This window comes from Trichechus manatus, unplaced genomic scaffold (genome assembly GCF_000243295.1).
Source record: "Trichechus manatus latirostris isolate Lorelei unplaced genomic scaffold, TriManLat1.0 scaffold00047, whole genome shotgun sequence".
Lineage (NCBI taxonomy): Eukaryota > Metazoa > Chordata > Mammalia > Sirenia > Trichechidae > Trichechus > Trichechus manatus.
Window position 1 is genome coordinate 9938052 of NW_004443983.1, and position 19039 is coordinate 9957090.

The following is a 19039-nucleotide window of genomic DNA, read 5'->3' on the forward strand; positions in this document are numbered from 1 at the left end:
TCTTCCTCCAGAGAATTTATTGATTCTTTATTTTGGGAGCTTGTTGAAGCCATCATGGACTGCCTCTTTATGTGACTTGATATTGACTGTTGTCTCCGAGCCATCAATAATTTTATTTTGTGTTTGCTTAGTGAGACCTAGCTTCTTATTTTGTTTTGTTTTGATATGCCCAAATAGGCTGCTTGTGTGCACTAGTTTGATTTTTGACACCTTTTGATCTCTAATGTCCTGTCACCAGGTAGTTGGTTCTGTAACTAAGTATGTGCACGCCGGAGTTCGTTAAAATTTCCTGTATGGGATCAGCTTGGGTGTGCAGGCAGTTGATCTCCAAGTGTGTGATGCAGGCTCTCACCCCTAGTCCTGGAGAGGCATGGGTGATTGGTACAGGCACTGGACTCTGGCTGTGGTAAGGGATCCGTGCTGAGCCAGGCAGGGGGCCGACGGCTACCCCTGAGAGTCTGAAAAAAAAGGGTGTCCCTATTCTCTAGGGTGAATAGGTAGGTGAGTTTTGCAGCCAGGCGAAGAGCGCCCCATTATGTTGGCTGCAAAGACTCGAGGGCACCACTTTTTCTTGAACTCCTGAAGCAGGTGACTAGGCACTTTAGGAACTATCACCAGTCCTCAAGACCCTGCTGCAGATCGATAAAAGTGCCTACCTGAGGGGCAGGGCTGTTTCGAGGATCACAAATCTGTCCGTTCACAGCTGAAGCAGTTGAAGTTAAACTTCAGATGTTTGCCCTGTTGTACTGTGGTAGTGAGGGCTAACGCTGTTGAGATGGGTCCCCACAAGTCTATACAGGGGTGTATGGCACTCAGAGTCTGCAGACCCCTGATTTCTATGGCCAGCAATGGAGTTGTGCCGACCCTGTGTTCCTGGCCTAGTGGAGCCACAGCTTATTTGTTCCCTCTCCTAGGCCAGGAGAATGGGTCAGGGCACCTTTTGGGATCTGTTTCCAGCCAAGTAGACTCCTGGTGCAGAGCAGGGAGGGAAGCGGTAAAAGGAAGAGAGGTTTTTCCCAAATCTGGTGGAGAGCGTGGAGATAGGAGGTAAAAGGGAGAGAGGTTTTTCCCAAATGGGCTTTTTTTTTTTAAACTTGCCTCGAAAGGGTGCATGCATATGTTTATCCTAGCCTCTTGGGAGCTGCTGTTCACTGGTTTGGAGTGTCCAAGCAGAATCTCTGCTGCCAGGTCTCTCTCGATGTGGAAATTGCTTCTCGAGCGCGCACACAGCATAGCTGTTTGCCTGCTTCACCGTGGCCCGACGTGGCTGTGTCTCTGCTGTGTCACCGCCACAGCTCTAGGGCTCCTCACCTCTTCCAAATGGTCTTCCTCTCTGGTATGACTCAGATGGATTTCTTAACCTTGCCTTGTTCAGGGCTGCCAGATGTTCACATAGAATTAAATCACTTGTTTTTCCAGGTCTTTGTTGTAAGAGGGATATAGGAAGCATCTAACTAGTCCGCCATGTTGACCACGCCTCGACATGTCCTTTTCTAAGTCATTTTCTCATTTTGACTTTCAACAAAATTGAAGAAGAACTCAATTGATTTGTTACCTGATAAAACATTCAAAATAATTTTGGATAATATTAGCACTACTAGACATGTGGAGCCCTGGTGGCTCAGTGATTAAGAGATCGAGTGCTAACCAAAAGGTTGGCAGTTCAAATCTACCAGCTGCTCCTTGGAAACCCTATGGGGCAGTTCTTCTCTGTCCTATAGGGTCACTATGAGTTGGAATCAACTTGACAGCAATGGGTATTAGACATGTAAATTCTAGATGTTCTTTGGGACATTGATGATGTCTCCCTAACAGAATATCTTACATAGCCCTTTTTTTCTTTTTGTAAACAAGGTTGTTCAGCCTTGAAAATCTATCTGAATAACATTAGGAATAGAATTGTTGCTAAACATTTCATTCTAGCAAAAAATAATATTCTCAAATGGATATGATACACTCCTTTTGTCAAATTAATAATTAGGGGGAGGAAAAAAACCCAAACCCACTGCCGTCAAGTCAATTGTGACTCATAGTGACACTACAGGACAGAGTAAAACTGCCCTATAGGGTTTCCAAGGCTGTAAATCTTACGGGAGCAGACTACCACGTCTTTCTCTCATGCAGAGACTGATGGTTTCCAAAGGCTGACCTTTTGGTTAGCAGCTGAGCTCTTAACCACTGCACCACCAGAGCTCCTCATTAATAATTACTTTCCTATAAAAATGTACTTTTTGTTTTTAAGAATTATTTATCAATATTAGCATGCTATACTAATAACATGCTAATAATAATTGTAATGACAACTTCATTCAGAAGAAATTTTTAGCACTTAGAGCCTCATGGTCATGGAAAATAAATCTTTCATTTTAACTTCTGTATTTAACCACAAAGAAGTATGATGGAGTGATGAATAAAAAACTTTCATGCATAAACGTTTGGGATAAATTTTTGCAGGGGAAGTGGAATTGAGATGCAAATTCAAGGAGAAAAAAGAATGCTATGAATTTCCAGTTGCTAAACAACTCGTGTATTTTTTAAAATAGTTGATTATGGGTATGAAATTGCTATGGTATTTTATTACATTGGATACATTTAAGAGAGTCATGAAACAGTGCAATTTTAAAATGTCAATATTTACTATATCCTGCAAATTACATCCTTTGGTACTGTTTATAAACTTTTGATGAAAAATATTGGTATCATTTTAAAAACGCACTGAGGTACATAGTTTTTCAAAGTTCTTTTAATGAGTCCTTAGGTAAAAAAATTTAAAGACTACCTAACTTACATCTCCAAATTGATCATTTTGGTAATGATGAAAGCAATGGGATCCAGGACAGTGCTGGATTAGGGACGAGGAAACTGGAAGCAGGCCAATTTGGGAAGGGATCTTCCATGCATAGACATATTTTCCTAGCATCCTTCTCATCCACATCTATTATTTATAATGTACACTCCAGCTTTTTAGCAGAATGCCTTGTTTGATCTTGCTGTTGACATGTACCAAAATCAAAGTCTTAGAAGTCTGTATATTTGTGGTAAAGAGGCAGCTATACTTAAATACCCCCTTGGAACTTTTGAATGCATAAACTTAAGAAAAGCAAGGGTCTGGCTGCCTCTTTGGAATGATTGGGCTGATGTCAGGCACTTGAACTTTAAAGAATTAGCCACTGGATGCAAAAACACCTGTATTTTCCAAATTACATGTTTTGAAATTTATATAATTCAGCGAGTGTATGTTCTGTCAAATAGAAAACCTTCCATGATGATAGGTTGACCAACCTCTTGAAATAGAGCCCCTTGTCTTTTTAATATTAACAATATGTAAAACGAATTGTGTGCTTTTAGCGAATTCTAAGTGGTCTCACTAAAATTAATACCTTGACCACTTTACTGTTTGGCCATAATTTGTAGTGTTAGAAAATTAATATCTTATTTTACTAATTCACTGTGACATCTACCATTTTTTCCATAATACTCTGTCTAAAGTTGGTGAAACCAAGGCAAAGTAACTTTGTATTGCCACTGTGAGAACAAGAGCTAAAATATATTTTCAGTTATTGGCTCACTCTTAATTCATGAATATCATATATCTTCTAATAAGTCCTACTGGAACAAACAGCATAAAGTTAGACTTCCTTTACTGAAACCTAATTTATTACTTTGGGAATAATTATAATCAGCCCTGATTATTTTTCCTTAAATTTCAGATATAGTTTAGTTTTTGTTTGTTTTTTAATTTAGGGAAGAAAAGAAAATGTGTTAAGTAGGATAAAATATAACCTAAAAGCTTACAAATTTATTATATTTGAGAGTTCTTAAAGTGAAATCATTTGTATGTCACAATCCTGCTTTGCTCATTGGCCATTTGTCCTTCTTCTAGTATAACAGAAGCAGGGTTTACACTTGTTACATATATATATATACCGTATATGTAAAACTTTTAATGTCACCTTCTCACCATTCACGCCTTTTGTGTAAATTAAAAGCAATGACAACATTTAAATAATAGCAAACATTTTATTTAGGTTGACAGGTTTCAAATGTGAACCACTAATTTTGTCAGACTCCTAATGCTATTTAAGTGCCAAGTGTTTTTGTACTTGGAAATCTATGTATATTCATCACCAAATCTTGATATCACAGGGATGACTTTTAAAGAATTGTTCCCAGGTCAGCTAAATAGATCCCAAGAAAGTTGATTCTGTGTCTGACAGCATGCTTTCTGGATTAAAAGCAATGGTCACTTAAGAAGAGAGGCACTCAAATGTGAGCAAAATCTCACCACAGCTCTGACAGTGGTCTGATGCACACAGGCTGGAAGCTTTTGGATATAGTGTCTTAAAAATGAACAAACTTGTGTATTGCAGCGCTGTCTAAACTACAGGGACATTGTGTGGGCCCATATTAAGCTGTAGTGTTTAACACTCCAGAAAGAAAAGTTATCACAAGCCATGAGCTAGATTTGGCAATTTAATAAGCTATAGCAGTCCCCTGATAAACTTGTTCTTCCAAATTTGGTCAACTTCTTGAAATAAAGCCCTTTGTCTTTTTAATATGAACAATATATAAAATGAATAGGTCGTTCTTGGCTAGTCTTAAATGGTCTCACTAGAATTAATATTTTATCTAAAATAAAATACGGATTTATTTGAAAGCCTTAATAATCATATGTCAGTAACTGCTGTTTGTTATAATCTGTGGCTTTCATTTAAAAGTGCAGCATGCTATAGCAGAGGCTGCATTTCAGGTAGCCCACTCCTGCAGGATATGGCTTCTTGGCCTTGTGATCCACATCTTCCTTACTACCACATCCAGGTTTTTTTTTTTTTTTTTTGTCTTACTTTTGACACTTATTAAACAGAACATCATTATCCTGAATTTGGCTTGTGCAAACGATGAAGTGCTCTACTACTACCTGAAAGGTTGGTGGTTCAAATCCACCCAGAGGCACCTTGGAAGACAGGACGGCGATCTTCTTCAGAAGGGTCACAGCCTTGAAAAATCTGTGAAGCACACATGACGTCACAATCCTGCTTTGCTCATTGGCTATTTGTCCTTTTTCCAGTATAACAGAAGGGGAGTTTTCATTTGCCACACACACACACACACACACACACACACACACACACACACATACATACATATATACTGTATATATAAAATTTTAATGTCACCTACTCACATTTCTCACCTATTCTGTAAATTAAAAGCAATGGCAACATTTAATTAATATCAAAATTTTATTTAGGTTGACAGGTGTCAAATGTGAGCTACGAATTTTGTCAGACTCCTAATGCTATTTAAGTGCCAAGTGTTTTTGTAATTGAAAATCTATGTATATTCATCACCAAATCTTGACATCACAGGAATGCCTTAATTTCACCAACTTTCGACTGGACATTATGGAGAAAATGACAGATATTAGAGTGAATCAATAAAAGAAGACATGGGGTCACCATGAGTAGGAATCAACTTGATGACATCTAACAACAACAGTGGAAAAAATAGTAGAAGCAGTAAATTATAATAACAGATGTTCATTGCGTCTTACCATATGCAAAAAACACTGTGTGGGCAGCTGTTAGGGACACAGTGATATGTCGTTCATTGTTATGGTATTTTATAAATGTTATGGATTGAATTGTGTCCCGAAAAATGTGTGTCCACCATTTTGTCATCTAATGCGATTTTCCTGTACGTTGTAAATCCTGCCTCTATGATGTTTATGAGGCAGGATTAGAGGCAGTTATGTTAATGAGGCAGGACTAAATCTGCAAGATTAGGTTGTGTTTTGAGTCAATCTCTTTTGAGATATAAAAGAGAGAAATGAGCAGAAAGACAGGGGGACCTCCTACCTCCAAGAAAGCAGTGCTGGGAGCAGAACACATCATTTGGACCCAAGGTTCCTGTGTTGAGAAACTCCTGAGCGGGAAGATTGATGACAAGGACCTTCCCCAAGAACTGACAGAGAGAGAGAGCCTTCTCTGGAGCTGGCACCCTGAGGTTGGACTTCTAGCCTCCTAGACTGTGAGAGAATGAATTTCTGTTTGCTGAAGCCATCCACTTGTGATGTTTCTGTTATAGAAACACTAGATAACTAAAATAATAAATATATTTATTACAAAATATAATACACAATAATTCATGTTTTTAGATATTTTAGATAGAAAACAACTGTTTTGCTTTATCTAAAAGATGAAGAGATGCCCCAAATGGGGTGACTTATGTAGTGTAGGAAAATTGGCCTAATGTTTTATTTTTTGAAGTGGGTGGTAGTTAAATGGCAGTTCACTTCATAATTATTTGTTAAGTTGTTCATATGTATGTTATGATCTTTTCTGTATGTCTGTTATAATTCGCAATGAAAAAGAAGTGGGGGAAAAGATTTCTCCAACTTCAAAATATCTCCTGGAGCAGTGCCTGAAATTCCATTGTTATCAGTTAATTGTTTTAGTTAATATTTGGCCTCTCCTTTTACTCCTCTTTAAAATGGAACTATCCTGTGGCACATAATACATAAAGACATGAGCCCTTTAGTATGATAGGTTTGTCAGATCACTTTTCTCTGTAGCCCAAGAGTATGAGCTAATGTAGAAGGGAAGATTCTGGAAAGTGGCATGCTTCAGGGAGGAAAAGTTTGAAGGAAAACAGTGCATGTCAGCAAAATGGAAAGTCAGTAAACCTAAAAATGCAAAACCTACGTTTCTCACCTTTGCAGATTTCAGTAACTAATATATAACCTAGCTTTACTGAATTGCCTGGCTTTCTTCTCTAATGGTAGTATGTGGGTTAAACTTCACTAATTTAAACTAATTAAATAGATGGTTAAAATATTATGTTTTTAAAGTACAGTTATTACCTTTAAGAACATAGTAACTCGACTGAACTGCCTTGTTTTTCCAGGTCTCACAAGTTTTCTGCCTTTGACAGGGTGCAGTCACCACTTTTCTATCACTCTGGATTTGGTGGAAAATATTTGAGTTTTCCTTCTCTGAGAGGTTTCCACCTTACACAGGTTCTGGCTTTCTCAGGTTTTTCTGTAATTTATAATTAGCATATGAATAATATATGAATGGATACTTCAGAAATGCTCCCAATAAGTTAATTTTTTTTATCGTACTTTAGATGCAGGTTTACGGAACAAATAGTTCTCATTAAACAGTCAGTACACGTATTGTTTTATGACATTGGCTAACAACGCCACAACATGTCAACACTCGCCCTTCTCAGCCTTGGAGGACCTTTTTATTGGTGAACATATTCATAGCCAAAGTTACACCATTTCAAAAGTTTCTACATGTACAATTCAGTGACATCGATTACATTCTTCCAGTTGTGCTGCTATTCTCACTATCGTTTTCCAAATTATTCCATCACCATTATCTTCAACTTATTGCTCCCTAGGCTTCCCATCAAACCTTTTGAGTTGCTGTTGTCAATTTGACCTCACATAGATAATTCTTTTTTTTTTTTGTACCTTAGATGAAGGTTTGCAGAACAAATAGTTTCTCATTAAACAGTGCACATATTGCCCCATGTTGTTGACAATGGTTAACAACCCCACGACATGTCAACACTGTCCCCTTCTCAACCTTGGGTTCCCTATCACCAGCTTTCTTGTCCCCTCCTGCCTACTAGTCTTTGTCCCTGGACTGCTGTGCCTCATTAGTCCCATTTTGTTTTATGAGGCTGTCCAATCCCCAGCTGAAGGGTGAACGTTGGGAGAGACTTCACCACTGAGCTAAAAGGGTGTCCGGGGGCCATACTCTCGGGATTTCTCCAGTCAGGCCAGCAAATCCGGTCTTTTTACTGTGAGTTAGAATTTTGTTCGACATCCTTTTCCAGCTCTGTCCAGGACCCTCTATTGTGATCCCAGTCAGAGCAGTCAGTGATGGTAGCTGGGCACCATCTAGCTGTACTGGACTCAGTCTGGTGGAGGCCATGGTAGCTGTGGTCCATTAGTCCTTTGGACTAATCTTTTCATTGTATCTTGTTCTCTTCATTCTCCCTTGCTCCCGAAGGGGTGAGACCAGTAGAGTATCTTAGATGGCTGCTGACAGGCTTTTAAGACCCCAGATGCTACTCACCAAGGTAGAATGTAGAACATTGTCTTTATAAAGTGTGTTATGCTAATTGAGCTAGACGTTCCCTGAGACCATGGTCCCCACAGCCCTCCTCCCAGCAATTCAGTCCCTTAGGGAGTTTGGAAGTGTCTATGGGGCTTTCATGACCTTTCCTTGTACAAGTTGTGCTGGCTTCCCCAGACCAATAAGTTAATATTTTAAGTGGCTCCCCCCACATAGCCTCCTATAGTATTGTTTTACTAGTAAGGTTTGTCTAGTTCACATTAGTTATGGAGTTTTTGTTGTCCTTAGGTGCTGTTGAGTCAATTTCGACTCATAGTTACCCCATGTGACAGAGTAGAACTTCCCCATGGAGTTTTCTAGGCTGTAATCCTTACGGGAGCAGATCGCCAGGTCTTTTCTCCCACGGAGTTACTGGTGGGTTCAAACTGCCAACCTCTTGGTTAGCAGCTAAGTGCTTAACCGCTGAGCCACTGGAGTAGGAGAGTACAAATAAACAAATCTTTCAGTTAGTAGTTCATTGTTTTGAGTATAAAAGAATCATGAGTTAGATCTTATTACTGATAATACCTTATCTCATTTATGCTGTGTATATAAAAGTCCTCTAACTGTTATGTTAGCAAAATAGTCCTGACAGTGGAACAATTTATTTTGAACAAGCTTGGCTATACTGTTTGCATATCTGTGAGAAAGAGCACACACACTTTTTTTCTGATTTTTTTTTTTTTTTTTTTTTGCGGAGGGAACTGTCCATGTAGTGTTTCATCTTAGAAATTATGATTTGGATATTTTGAATAACCAAATGTTGGTTTCTTTAAGAAAATAGACCCAGTTTGCAATTTTTCTATTTAAAAATATTGCTTAGTTTTTATTTATTAATTTGGGAGATTATGATGGGAAGAAACTAGGTAAAAGTGATTAAACAACCTTATTTTCCCCAAGGTGATCAGTTGTTAGATTAAGTAAAGACCAGTCAGTCTAACTAACACCCACCTGTCAGTTTGTTTTACTGTGGTAGCTTGCATGTTGCTATCATGCTGGAAGCTTACTTTGGACATGTCATCAGGAAAAACCAGTCACTACAAAAGGACATCATGTTTGGTAAAGTAGAGGGTCAGTGAAAATGAGGGAAACCCTCAGTGAGATGGCTTGACACATTAGCTGCAACAATGGGCTCAGACGTATCAAAGATCATGAAGATGGTGTAGGACTGGGCAACGTTTCATTCTGTTATAGATAAGGTTGCCTGCCATGAGTCAGAGCCGACTTGACAGCAACTAACAAGTCAGTCTAAACAGATGAGGGTTGGAGTACACCTAGGTTTATTCTTCAGTTAGTTGCACAGAGCCTGTGTTAGCATGATGTTCACCTTTCCTGGATGTTCTTTTGATTGGTGTTATTGGCGCTGGGTTTGGTCCCTCTGCTGTAACCTCCCCCACCGACACCCCCAGACCTGGGATAACAGCCCTAGACACATGAAGGTCCTTTTCATTTGTATTATAAATTAGTAATACCTACTGAGGACAATACCATATTTCAGTACTTAATAGGAGCAATTGAAGGTAATTATGTTGGGGCACACTACTGTCTGGGGTACAGATGAGTTGGAATTAACTCAATGGCAATGGGTTTGGTTTTTGGTACCACTGCCCCAGGGAGCCCTGGTGGTGAAAGGGTTAAGTGCTTGGCTGCTAACTGAGGTTGGTGGTTTGAACCCACCGGTGGCTCCCTCCGCTGGAGAAAAGAACTGGCAACCTGCTCCTGTAAAGATCACAGCCAAGCAAATCGTATGGGGCAGTTCTGCTCTGTCACGTGGGGTTGCTGTGGGTAGGAATTGACTTGACAATACACAACAATTTTGAGACTCTGTCCTTTTGATATTATTAATGGTCATGGCAAAATATAAGTGACTGGGCCCTACAGATGTCTGAAAGCACGTGTGGTAGCTCAGGGGAACTGATGGCGTCCTGTTGATCCCACCTGGTGAAATTTACTGTTATAGACCCCAAAGTTTTTATTTTATAATGCCTGGATTGTGGATATTGCTTAGTTATTAGTGCTGGCTCCAACATGAGCTTACATTTAGTGCTACTTATCCGGCTACATCCAGGCTTACATTTCCATTTCAGGATTCCAAATAGGAACAGAATTTTGATGTTGAACTCATATCAAATTCCTTAGAATAATAGTTTTTGGAGCTCATATTTGAAATCACTGTTTTCTGTGTCCAAGGTATATTTATTAGTGTTTATCTTTCCTGATGGGTAGCCAGATATGCCTCCAACTGCTCTGAAAGAAAATTGCCTATTTGGAGAATACTTAAGTGTTCTTCTTTTTGCCTTTCAACCTTAGTTACCCTTGAGAGAGAGGATTCTCTTACTTGACTACCCAGTGTTCTCCTTGTTTGACATCCCTTACACTTGCCTTCTGAAGTGTCCACTTCTCCGACTTGGCTGACTTTTGAACTGTCTTGAATGGAGCAAAGATGATGGTTGTGGAAGGCAGTGTATTGTGTTTTAGAGCTTAGTCTCTGAAGCCAGACGGCTGACGTCTAAAGTTGGCCTGTTCCTCATGAGCTGGTGGACATTGGGAAACACCAATTTTTCTCATCTTTAAAATGGGGATAATATTTATTATTAGTAATCAAATAAATCTCAAATCAATATATTCCATTCTATTCCCAACTGCACATGCAATAGTTCTTCTGATCCTAACCTAGATCAGATCTGACAGGTTAAAGGGCGCAGTTCTGCAAACTGTCAAGCCTGTTCAAGACCGTAGATGCCAGCTGCAAGCTTGGGGGAACCCACTACACCCAGATATCTGCTCCTGGCTACAAATTTGAGAGCTTCCCACTACACCCTTAGGCTACCAGTCATAGTTTGGGAGTCCCCAGTGCCCCCAGACTTCTGACCAGTTGGTTCCCACTACTCCCTTGGGTTCCATAATTTGCTGGAACAACTCACAGGACTCAGGGAAGTGCTGTATTTATGGTTACAGTTTTATTATAGCAAAAAGGATACAAATAAGAGACTCATAGGGCAAGGTCTGGGAGGTTTCCAATGCAGAGCTTCCATTTCCCAAAGGATGCCTTACCCTCCCACGTGCATCAAAGTCTATCACCAGCCAGGAATCTCATGGAACTTCTGTATCCAGAGCCTTTTTTGGAGCCTAATTACATAAGCCTGATTGACTGAATCATGCCCGTCACCCCTAAGGTGTGCTAATATCACGGGTGGGTCTTTCTGACCTGGCCAAGCCCCATCCAGGAGGCAACTCATTTGCATAAACTCTCAGATCTCATTGAAGACACTTCAGTCACTGGGGAAAGTCCAAGATTTTAGAGGTTTTCTCTCAGGAACCAAGGACAAAGACCAAATTCTTTGGGTAAAGTTAAATTCTTTACCATGTGCTACTTCGTAGAATTATTTTGAGGATCACATGAGTAAATAGATATAAAGTATTTAGAACAGCACCTGACACATAGTAAATGCTCAATAGATATTAGCTTTTACTCATATCACCAACTCGGCTCCATGACTCAAAAACCCTCAGTGGCCCTGAGGTATTCTTTAAACTTTAAACCTTAAACCAAAACTATTCCCTGAAGTCTTCTTTGAACCAAAAAATAGCTTATTTTAATTAGTAAAGTACATCTGCTCTTAGCATTGTGCTTTTTTAAAGAATTATCTATGTGAAATCAAATTAACAACAGCAACTCAAAAGGTTGGATGGGAAGCTTAGGGGGCAGTAAGTTTAAAATAATGGTGGTAGAATAATGTGGAAAAAGATAGTGAGAATGTAGCACAACTTGAAGAATATAACCAACGTTAATGAGTTGTACATACAGAAATTGTTGAAATAGTGTATCTTTGGCTGTGTAGAATTTCATCAAAATAAAAAAAAATAAAAATAAAACAAAAACCTCAGTGGTAGTGGCAATTACACTTTGGATTCAAGGGCTAACTATGGATGTAGCCCTGCAAGATGTGTCACTGAGGAAAACATACCTGCATGCCACATAGAGTTCATTGAACAACGACTGCGGGCATCCAAGCTGGCTGGTTCTCCCTGCTTGTCCAAAGTGCCCAGAGTGAGGTGCCAGCACATCTATGTCTGCAAACTCTTCAGCCTTTGTTCTGCAAAAGGAATGAGACCTTCCGGATGCGCCTGGGCCCTGCTTATCTTGCTTTTGACCATGATTGCCAGTGTTGTGTCTGCTCTGGGCTCCCTCTGCTGGTCCACTGGGCATCTATTTAAATTTGTGGAATAACAGCCTATAAAAATTCAAGTTTGGACTTTTAGGAAGGTTTGCATAAAACATACATTTGAAAAATTTTTTTGCATGTGAGTGACACAAATCACATCTCTATTAATCTTGTCACTTGTATTATGAGTTCAGGTTAGAAACACTTTTTTCATTTGGTTTGATTTTGAATGGGGGCTGCCATACATACCTAGAAACAGTAACTTCTTTACCACGTAGTTATCAAGAACTGTTATTTTTTATATTCTAATATATGGACTAAATATCTTAGAAGCTTATGTTAACACTCTAAAGAAAATGAAGTGGGGACTTAAAGTCTCAAAAGGTCCCATTTTACATAGTATAGACCCTCTAGAACATTGTTTTGTTAGTACATGTCAGAAAATAGTACCCCATGTTTACTGAGAGATTCATCATTTATTTGGAAAAATAATTTATTGGTAAACTGTGCCATTATGTCCCTAAAATTGCATTTTAAAATAACTCTTCTGCTTCTTTGTGCTTTCCTGATCTATATCTCCTTCCTTCTGCCTCTTTGCCTACTAGGATCAGACAGCATAAACCAGATAACTGCAAATATGGAAAATGGAGAAAATGAAGGAACAACTAAAATTATTGCACCTTCACCAGTAAAAAGGTCAGTGCAGTTAACTGAAGAAACACACAACTATATGCTGTTACAACACAAAAAAAAAAAAAAAAATACCGATTCTTCCCATTGGGTAGGGTTAAGAAATCTTTCCATTTTGATAATTAACCAATACTTTTGATCAATGGGTTCCAGTAAACAGGTTGTGGTCCAGGAATACTTCCAAATGCCAGTAAAGTATAAAACCACAGAAGCTGCCTCTAGCATTTGCGAGGAAGTGTTCTTGCTACCACAGCATGATGAAATCACAGATAGTCTTTAAGCTGCATTCTGTGCAGCAAAGTGAACATTCCATGTGACTTTTAAAATGCCATGATATAATGGACTGCTCAAAGGGACTTGTGGAATAAAGTAGATGATATTCATGTTTAATGTACTGTGCTCATTACAGTGGTGCACTGAACTGTGACCTTGAAAAGGGGGTTTATAGAATTTAGAGGCGTCAGAGCTTCGGAAGTCAGGGATTGCATATGTATGAAGAGTTGTCACGGTCGTCTGCATCAGTTTTCCCAGCAGCATTCCCCACTGGAAAACTTCCTGTTAATATATTACATGGATGTTTCCCTGAAAGATCAGCCTTGTCCTCTGTTAAGAAGCTATTACAGAGTCGTTTTTTCCTATCTCCAATTATGTTCACAGAACAACATTATATATACACAATGAGCAGCTTTCATCGCTCACTTTCTCTATAGAGATTGCTCCACACAACATGGAGAAGTCCAAGGACTCAGAAAATACATGACCTCAAAAAATTCCTAGATCATCTGGTTGATCGTTTTTAGTAAATAATAGTGTCTTCACTCAGTGGGATTGTGGCTACTTTGAGGAATACAGCTGATAATTTCTCAGCAAAATAATTCTAAAATATAAGGATTCCCAGAGTTGCGATGTTTTCCTTAGGGTTTTGTCTACATTTTCTTTTCTCCAGTTCCAAGACACTCCCTTTATAGTTTCTGTTTGGAATGACAAGTTCTTTGCCTTTGCATATACTTCAGTTTACTCTGCTTCCCTTAGCCAGCCTCACAGCTGTGGATAAACAGACAGCCAGCTTAATCTGTATGGACAGGGCATGTTTATAGTAAGTCCAACATAAGAACAGTAATCTTCCATGAAATTCAGATCCCAAGCCTTTTTAGAATGTACAGAAGGAGCTGAATTCCCTGTAACTGCATTCTTGCTGATAGTACAATAGTACTGATACCTGAAGGGATGCCAAATTTTCCCACTCAAGCTCCAGATGAGAAACAGCTTAGGGAGGGAATGCAATTAATTTGCCACCCAGGATTTCATTATTCTTTAACTTTCGTCTGCTCTCCAATTCCCTGTTCATCTCCTTATTTCTTTTCTAACTCTTCCTTTTTTCTTTTCCTCACTTTTTCTTTCTGATTTATTAAAAACACACTCACACCTTTTACTGTTGTACTAAATATCTACCATATTATTTTTCCTCATTTTAAAAGATAAGCTTTTAATTTGGGACTTTGATCTTCAAAAGTTTTTTTAACCTTTATAAAAACAATATATTGTTTGTATATAAAATCTACCTATTATATATTAATGCGATCAGTAACATGCCTTTGTCAAAAATAGAATTCTATAGGCTTATATTTTATTAATTCCTGTATAGATACACAGTACGCTATGATGCAAGTTCATTTTCTCTTTTTGAAATGACCTTGTCATTTTTTCTCTCTTCTCTTTGTTGGCTATTATAAAGATCTCTGCTATGATCAAGTTCTAGGACAGTTACATAGAGGATTCCTCAAAAAGCCAGGGTTAAAAGTGGATTAAGAGTTAAGTAGCTGTATCTTTTTCTTAAGCTGAGACTCCTGGGGAGGTGAGAGGTAACACACTTTCCCTCCCCACTGGTGCCTGAAGACTTCTGATGAGTCCCTTCCTTTCTGTCTCCCCATGTATTTCTAAAACAGTTTGTTAGGATTGAATAACAACTCAGCTATATTTACATTCCTAGGGCAGAAAGACGATACTAGGTCAGGAAGTAGCATTTGAAAGTCATTCTCATTTGGAAGGCTTATGCTAAGATATGGCGGAACCTGGAGGAAAGTCAGTTTGGGTAGCCTGAGCCTGCCCAGAGCTGACCACCCTGCACAGATTCAGACCCAAGTCCAGAGCCAGGGGTCTCTGATCCCCGTGGTCAAGAAAAGGAGCCTGCCCCATGAGCCCACATATCCCAGGTTTCCTCCTCATCAGCTTTCTTCTTTTCTTGGCTCAGTTATCGCCTTTGCTTCCTATCCCGTGGGTGAACTCTCTTAAATGTTTCTTAACAACTGATGACCTGAGTTTTGTTGATTTAAAGCAGTAAAACTAGAAAGAAAGAGGGGGGAGAAAAGACCCAAAGTACTTGCTGGAGACATATTTTTTAGGCTGCCACTTCATGTTCTTTTTGGAATGAGTCATAGGTGTAAACAAGCAAATAAAAACATGCATTGAATAATTTTTATTGTAGAAATAAGTGTATGAGTTAACTTTATTTTCTAGTTAATTTACTTTCTATACTTTTTTGCTTAATTAAAGCTTTAAGAAAGCAAAGAATGAAAACAGCCCTGATACCCAAAGAAGCAAATCCCATGCACCGTGGGAAGAGAACGGCCCCCAGAGGTAAAGGAAATCATTGATTTTATAAAGGAGAAGAGTAGAAAAGCGGTTAGCACTTGTAGCTTATCACATAAAGGAATCCAGCTGCTGTGTGGCTGTGGCTAGCAGTGGATGGACAAAGCAGTCACATTCCTAGATCAATCTGACTGGGATTTCTGAATCAATAGGATGTGTCCTAACATGAAATTTTCTCCTGGAAAGACAGAAAAGAAAACTAGAGTTTATGAAGAAACTGCCTGAGAGGTCATTAAGATGGTATAGAGTGAGATAATATACTTCCGAAAACTGTAAATGACATATTAATGATAATTTCCCTTATTTCATAGTTCTTGTAAGAACTTTAGTTGAAAACTATAGCTGATGGATAGTGATTCTAGAAGACCCTAATTCCTAAAAGTATGGATATATTTAATTTCTTTCTGTTCATAACTGCCAAAACCCGTGACAGGCCTGTATTATAAGGTGTTGTTTATGTAGTTATGTTGGTTCCAGGTATGAGCTCTGGAATGACTACCCAGGGGTTCAAATTCCAGCTCTGCCACTTCCTAGCTACTTTACTTGGGCCACTTAAACATTCTGTATTTCCATTTCTTTTTCTGTTAAATGGGTCTAATAATTGTACCTAAGCACATAGAGTTGATGTGGAGACTAGCTAAGATAATGAATATAAAGCCTTTAGCTCATTCAGTGACTGGCAAGTGGTAGGTTCATCATGAATGTGAATTGTAGTTGTTATGGTTGCTTTCATTTAAATATGTTCATTTCTTATTATTGAGGGCCAGTGAAAAAAATGATGTAAATTAATGACTTTCCTGGTTCCATTTGCCAGACTTTACTTTCTTTTTTTTCAATAAATCTTGTCAGCAAAGAGAACCGTATATCCTCAGTGCAGCGAGCCCCTGAAAGGACGGAACATGTGGCTGTGGACACACTGCTAGCTCAGGCTTAGGGTTTTTGCCCTCCAGGCCTCTTCAGGCCGTTGTTGACCATCCCTCTTTCATTCCAGTGGACTCTACAACTCTCCCAGTGACCGCAATAAATCACCAAAGTTCCCCTACACGCGTCACCGAAACCCCTCCTGTGGCAGTGACAATGACTCCGTGCAGCCAATGAGGAGAAGGTAAGCTGAACACAGCCCTCTGCTGTGAATTGTCCACAGAAGCTCTGGGTCTCATTTCCATTTTTATAAAAGGTAATTCTCATAATATCATTACTGTTTGTCTCTCTAAGACAACAGGAAGATTACTCTTGTTGACATAAAATAAGCTAGGGATCCTGAGGCACTTCTCTGAAACAGCCAGAGTTTTAGAGAACAATCTTATAAAATACTGACAGGAACTTGCTTTCTGTATTTTAATTAAGACCAAAAAATTAAGAATTTTAATTGACTAGTATGATATATAGATAATATATTATTATGTGATATAATATTGTACATTATGTTAATACATAATATATCTTAATATGTATTATGTTAAGATATATTAAATGATCCTATCTGTGAAGATGAAATAAGTTTAAAAATAAGGCTTCTGAGCTGAGGCTGAGTGCTCTGCTCTCTAGACTGGTATTGTTGCATAAGCAGGACTAAAACCCTTTCAAAGCACAGAGAAAATACATCCTGTTACATTTTATCTAACAGGGCATATTAATTTTGTGTGATTATATTGGTAAGTGTATGTGAATGATAATAATAAGTTAATATCTGGAAGATTTGGACTTTTCTGCAAAGCAGGCTGGGCACTATGAGAGGTGCAAGAGAGGAAGAAATGACTTACCAGTGAGATTGTTTTCACCCCTTCATGATAGGGGCTGTGATTTACCGTGGATGCCCACGTAATTGTTATATTATGAATGACTTTTATAATTACAAGAAGTTCAGGTCATGTTGTTCTCAGATAACCATCAGGATTCTCTTTTGTGCCCTTCTTCATGCTCACTGCTTCTTCCCTGTTTGATTCCTTCTATTTCTGTCAGTTTCCCAGAATCTTATTCCTCTGCCTTCTCTAGTGAGGTCCAACTTTACTGAAATCCTTTGACAGTTAAGAAGAGAAAGATCTACATCACCTTCACATTGTAGAATTGAGAAGCGGGAAGCTAGATCACCAGCAGTGATTAGTTAGGATAAAAGAATAATAGTTAGCATTTGTTTGGTACTTAACCATGTTCTAAGTACTGAGCAAAATGCTTGGTATATATTGTTTTATTTCTCCTTATAATAACCCTATGAGCATTGGCATTTATATATTTTAATCACTAGGCATTTCTAGCAGAGAGAGATTAATGCAAAGAATTGGTGCAAAGCTGTGAGGAAGGTTGAAGGGACAAAAGGCGGAGAGTAAGGCAACTCAGAGATTTGAAAGCTGCTACTGCCTCTGGGCTGGACGAATAAAAGGACAGACCCAGAAGCTGCTTCCACCTTTGAGCTGGAACTCGTGAACCTACACTTGCTGCTGACATGGCTGTAGGCATCACCACGGGTGCTGAGCAGGAACCACCCTGGCTCCCACTGGTGAAGGTGCCACCACTGTAGATAAAGCTGCTGGAACCACACTTCTCATGGGTGCATGGGTGCTGCCAAAAGTGAAATTGTTTCTCTTTTTCTCCTGTGTTCAAATCTTACCTGAGTGCCTCTTTTACTGGAACCCAGCTGGCATGGGAGTCCAGGAAAATGTGATTTTCAGACTTCTAGTCTTGGCAGTACAACAGAGATTATAGGAGGTCAGTGTGGGTCTGAGTACCAACAGAAAATAACTGCCCTAGCATTATTATCTCACTATTTTTTATATTTTTTATTGTTGTAGTTAAATGAAGTTTACATTTCAAGTTAGTCTCCCATACAAAAATTTATACATACATTGTTATGTGACTCTAATTGCTCTCCCCATACTGTGACAGCACACTTCTCCTTTCCACCCCGGATTCCCCATGTCCATTCAGCCAGCTCCTAACCCTCTCTGCCTTCCCATCTCACCTCCAGACAGAAGCTGCCCGTTTAGTCTCTTATGTCTATTTGAGCTAAGAGGCACACTCCTCACAAGTATCACTTTATGTCGCACAGTCCAGTCCAACCCCTGTCTGAAGAGTTGGCCTCGGAAATTGTTTTGGTTCTGGGCTGACAGAGAATCCAGGGTCCATGCTTTCTGAGGATCCTCCAGTCTCAGTCAGACCATTAAGTCTGGTCTTCTTACTAGAATATGAGTTCTGCACCCCGCCTTTCTCCTGCTCCGTCTGGGACTGTGTTGTGTTCCCTGTCAGGGCGGTCATTGGTGGTAGCTGGGAACCATCTAGTTCTTCTGGTCTCAGGCTGATGAAGTCTCTCGTTTATGTGGCCCTTTCTGTCTCTTGGGCTGCTACTTTCCTTGTGTCTTTGGTGTTCTTCATTCTCCTTTACTCCAGGTGGTTGGGACCAATTGATGC

At 39.2% G+C, this 19039-nt stretch overlaps 1 protein-coding gene across 1 annotated transcript in view; it reads left to right on the top strand.

Annotated features, from left to right (window-relative positions):
- The window catches only part of EPB41L4A (erythrocyte membrane protein band 4.1 like 4A), a 330037-nt gene that overhangs the window by 250887 nt on the left and 60111 nt on the right, over nt 1–19039 (top strand). Inside the window, exons 13-15 of the mRNA XM_004376996.2 lie at nt 12901–12991; nt 15539–15622; nt 16626–16739. Coding sequence (XP_004377053.1) covers nt 12901–12991; nt 15539–15622; nt 16626–16739 — 289 coding nt within the window. The remainder of the gene's footprint in view (nt 1–12900; nt 12992–15538; nt 15623–16625; nt 16740–19039) is intronic.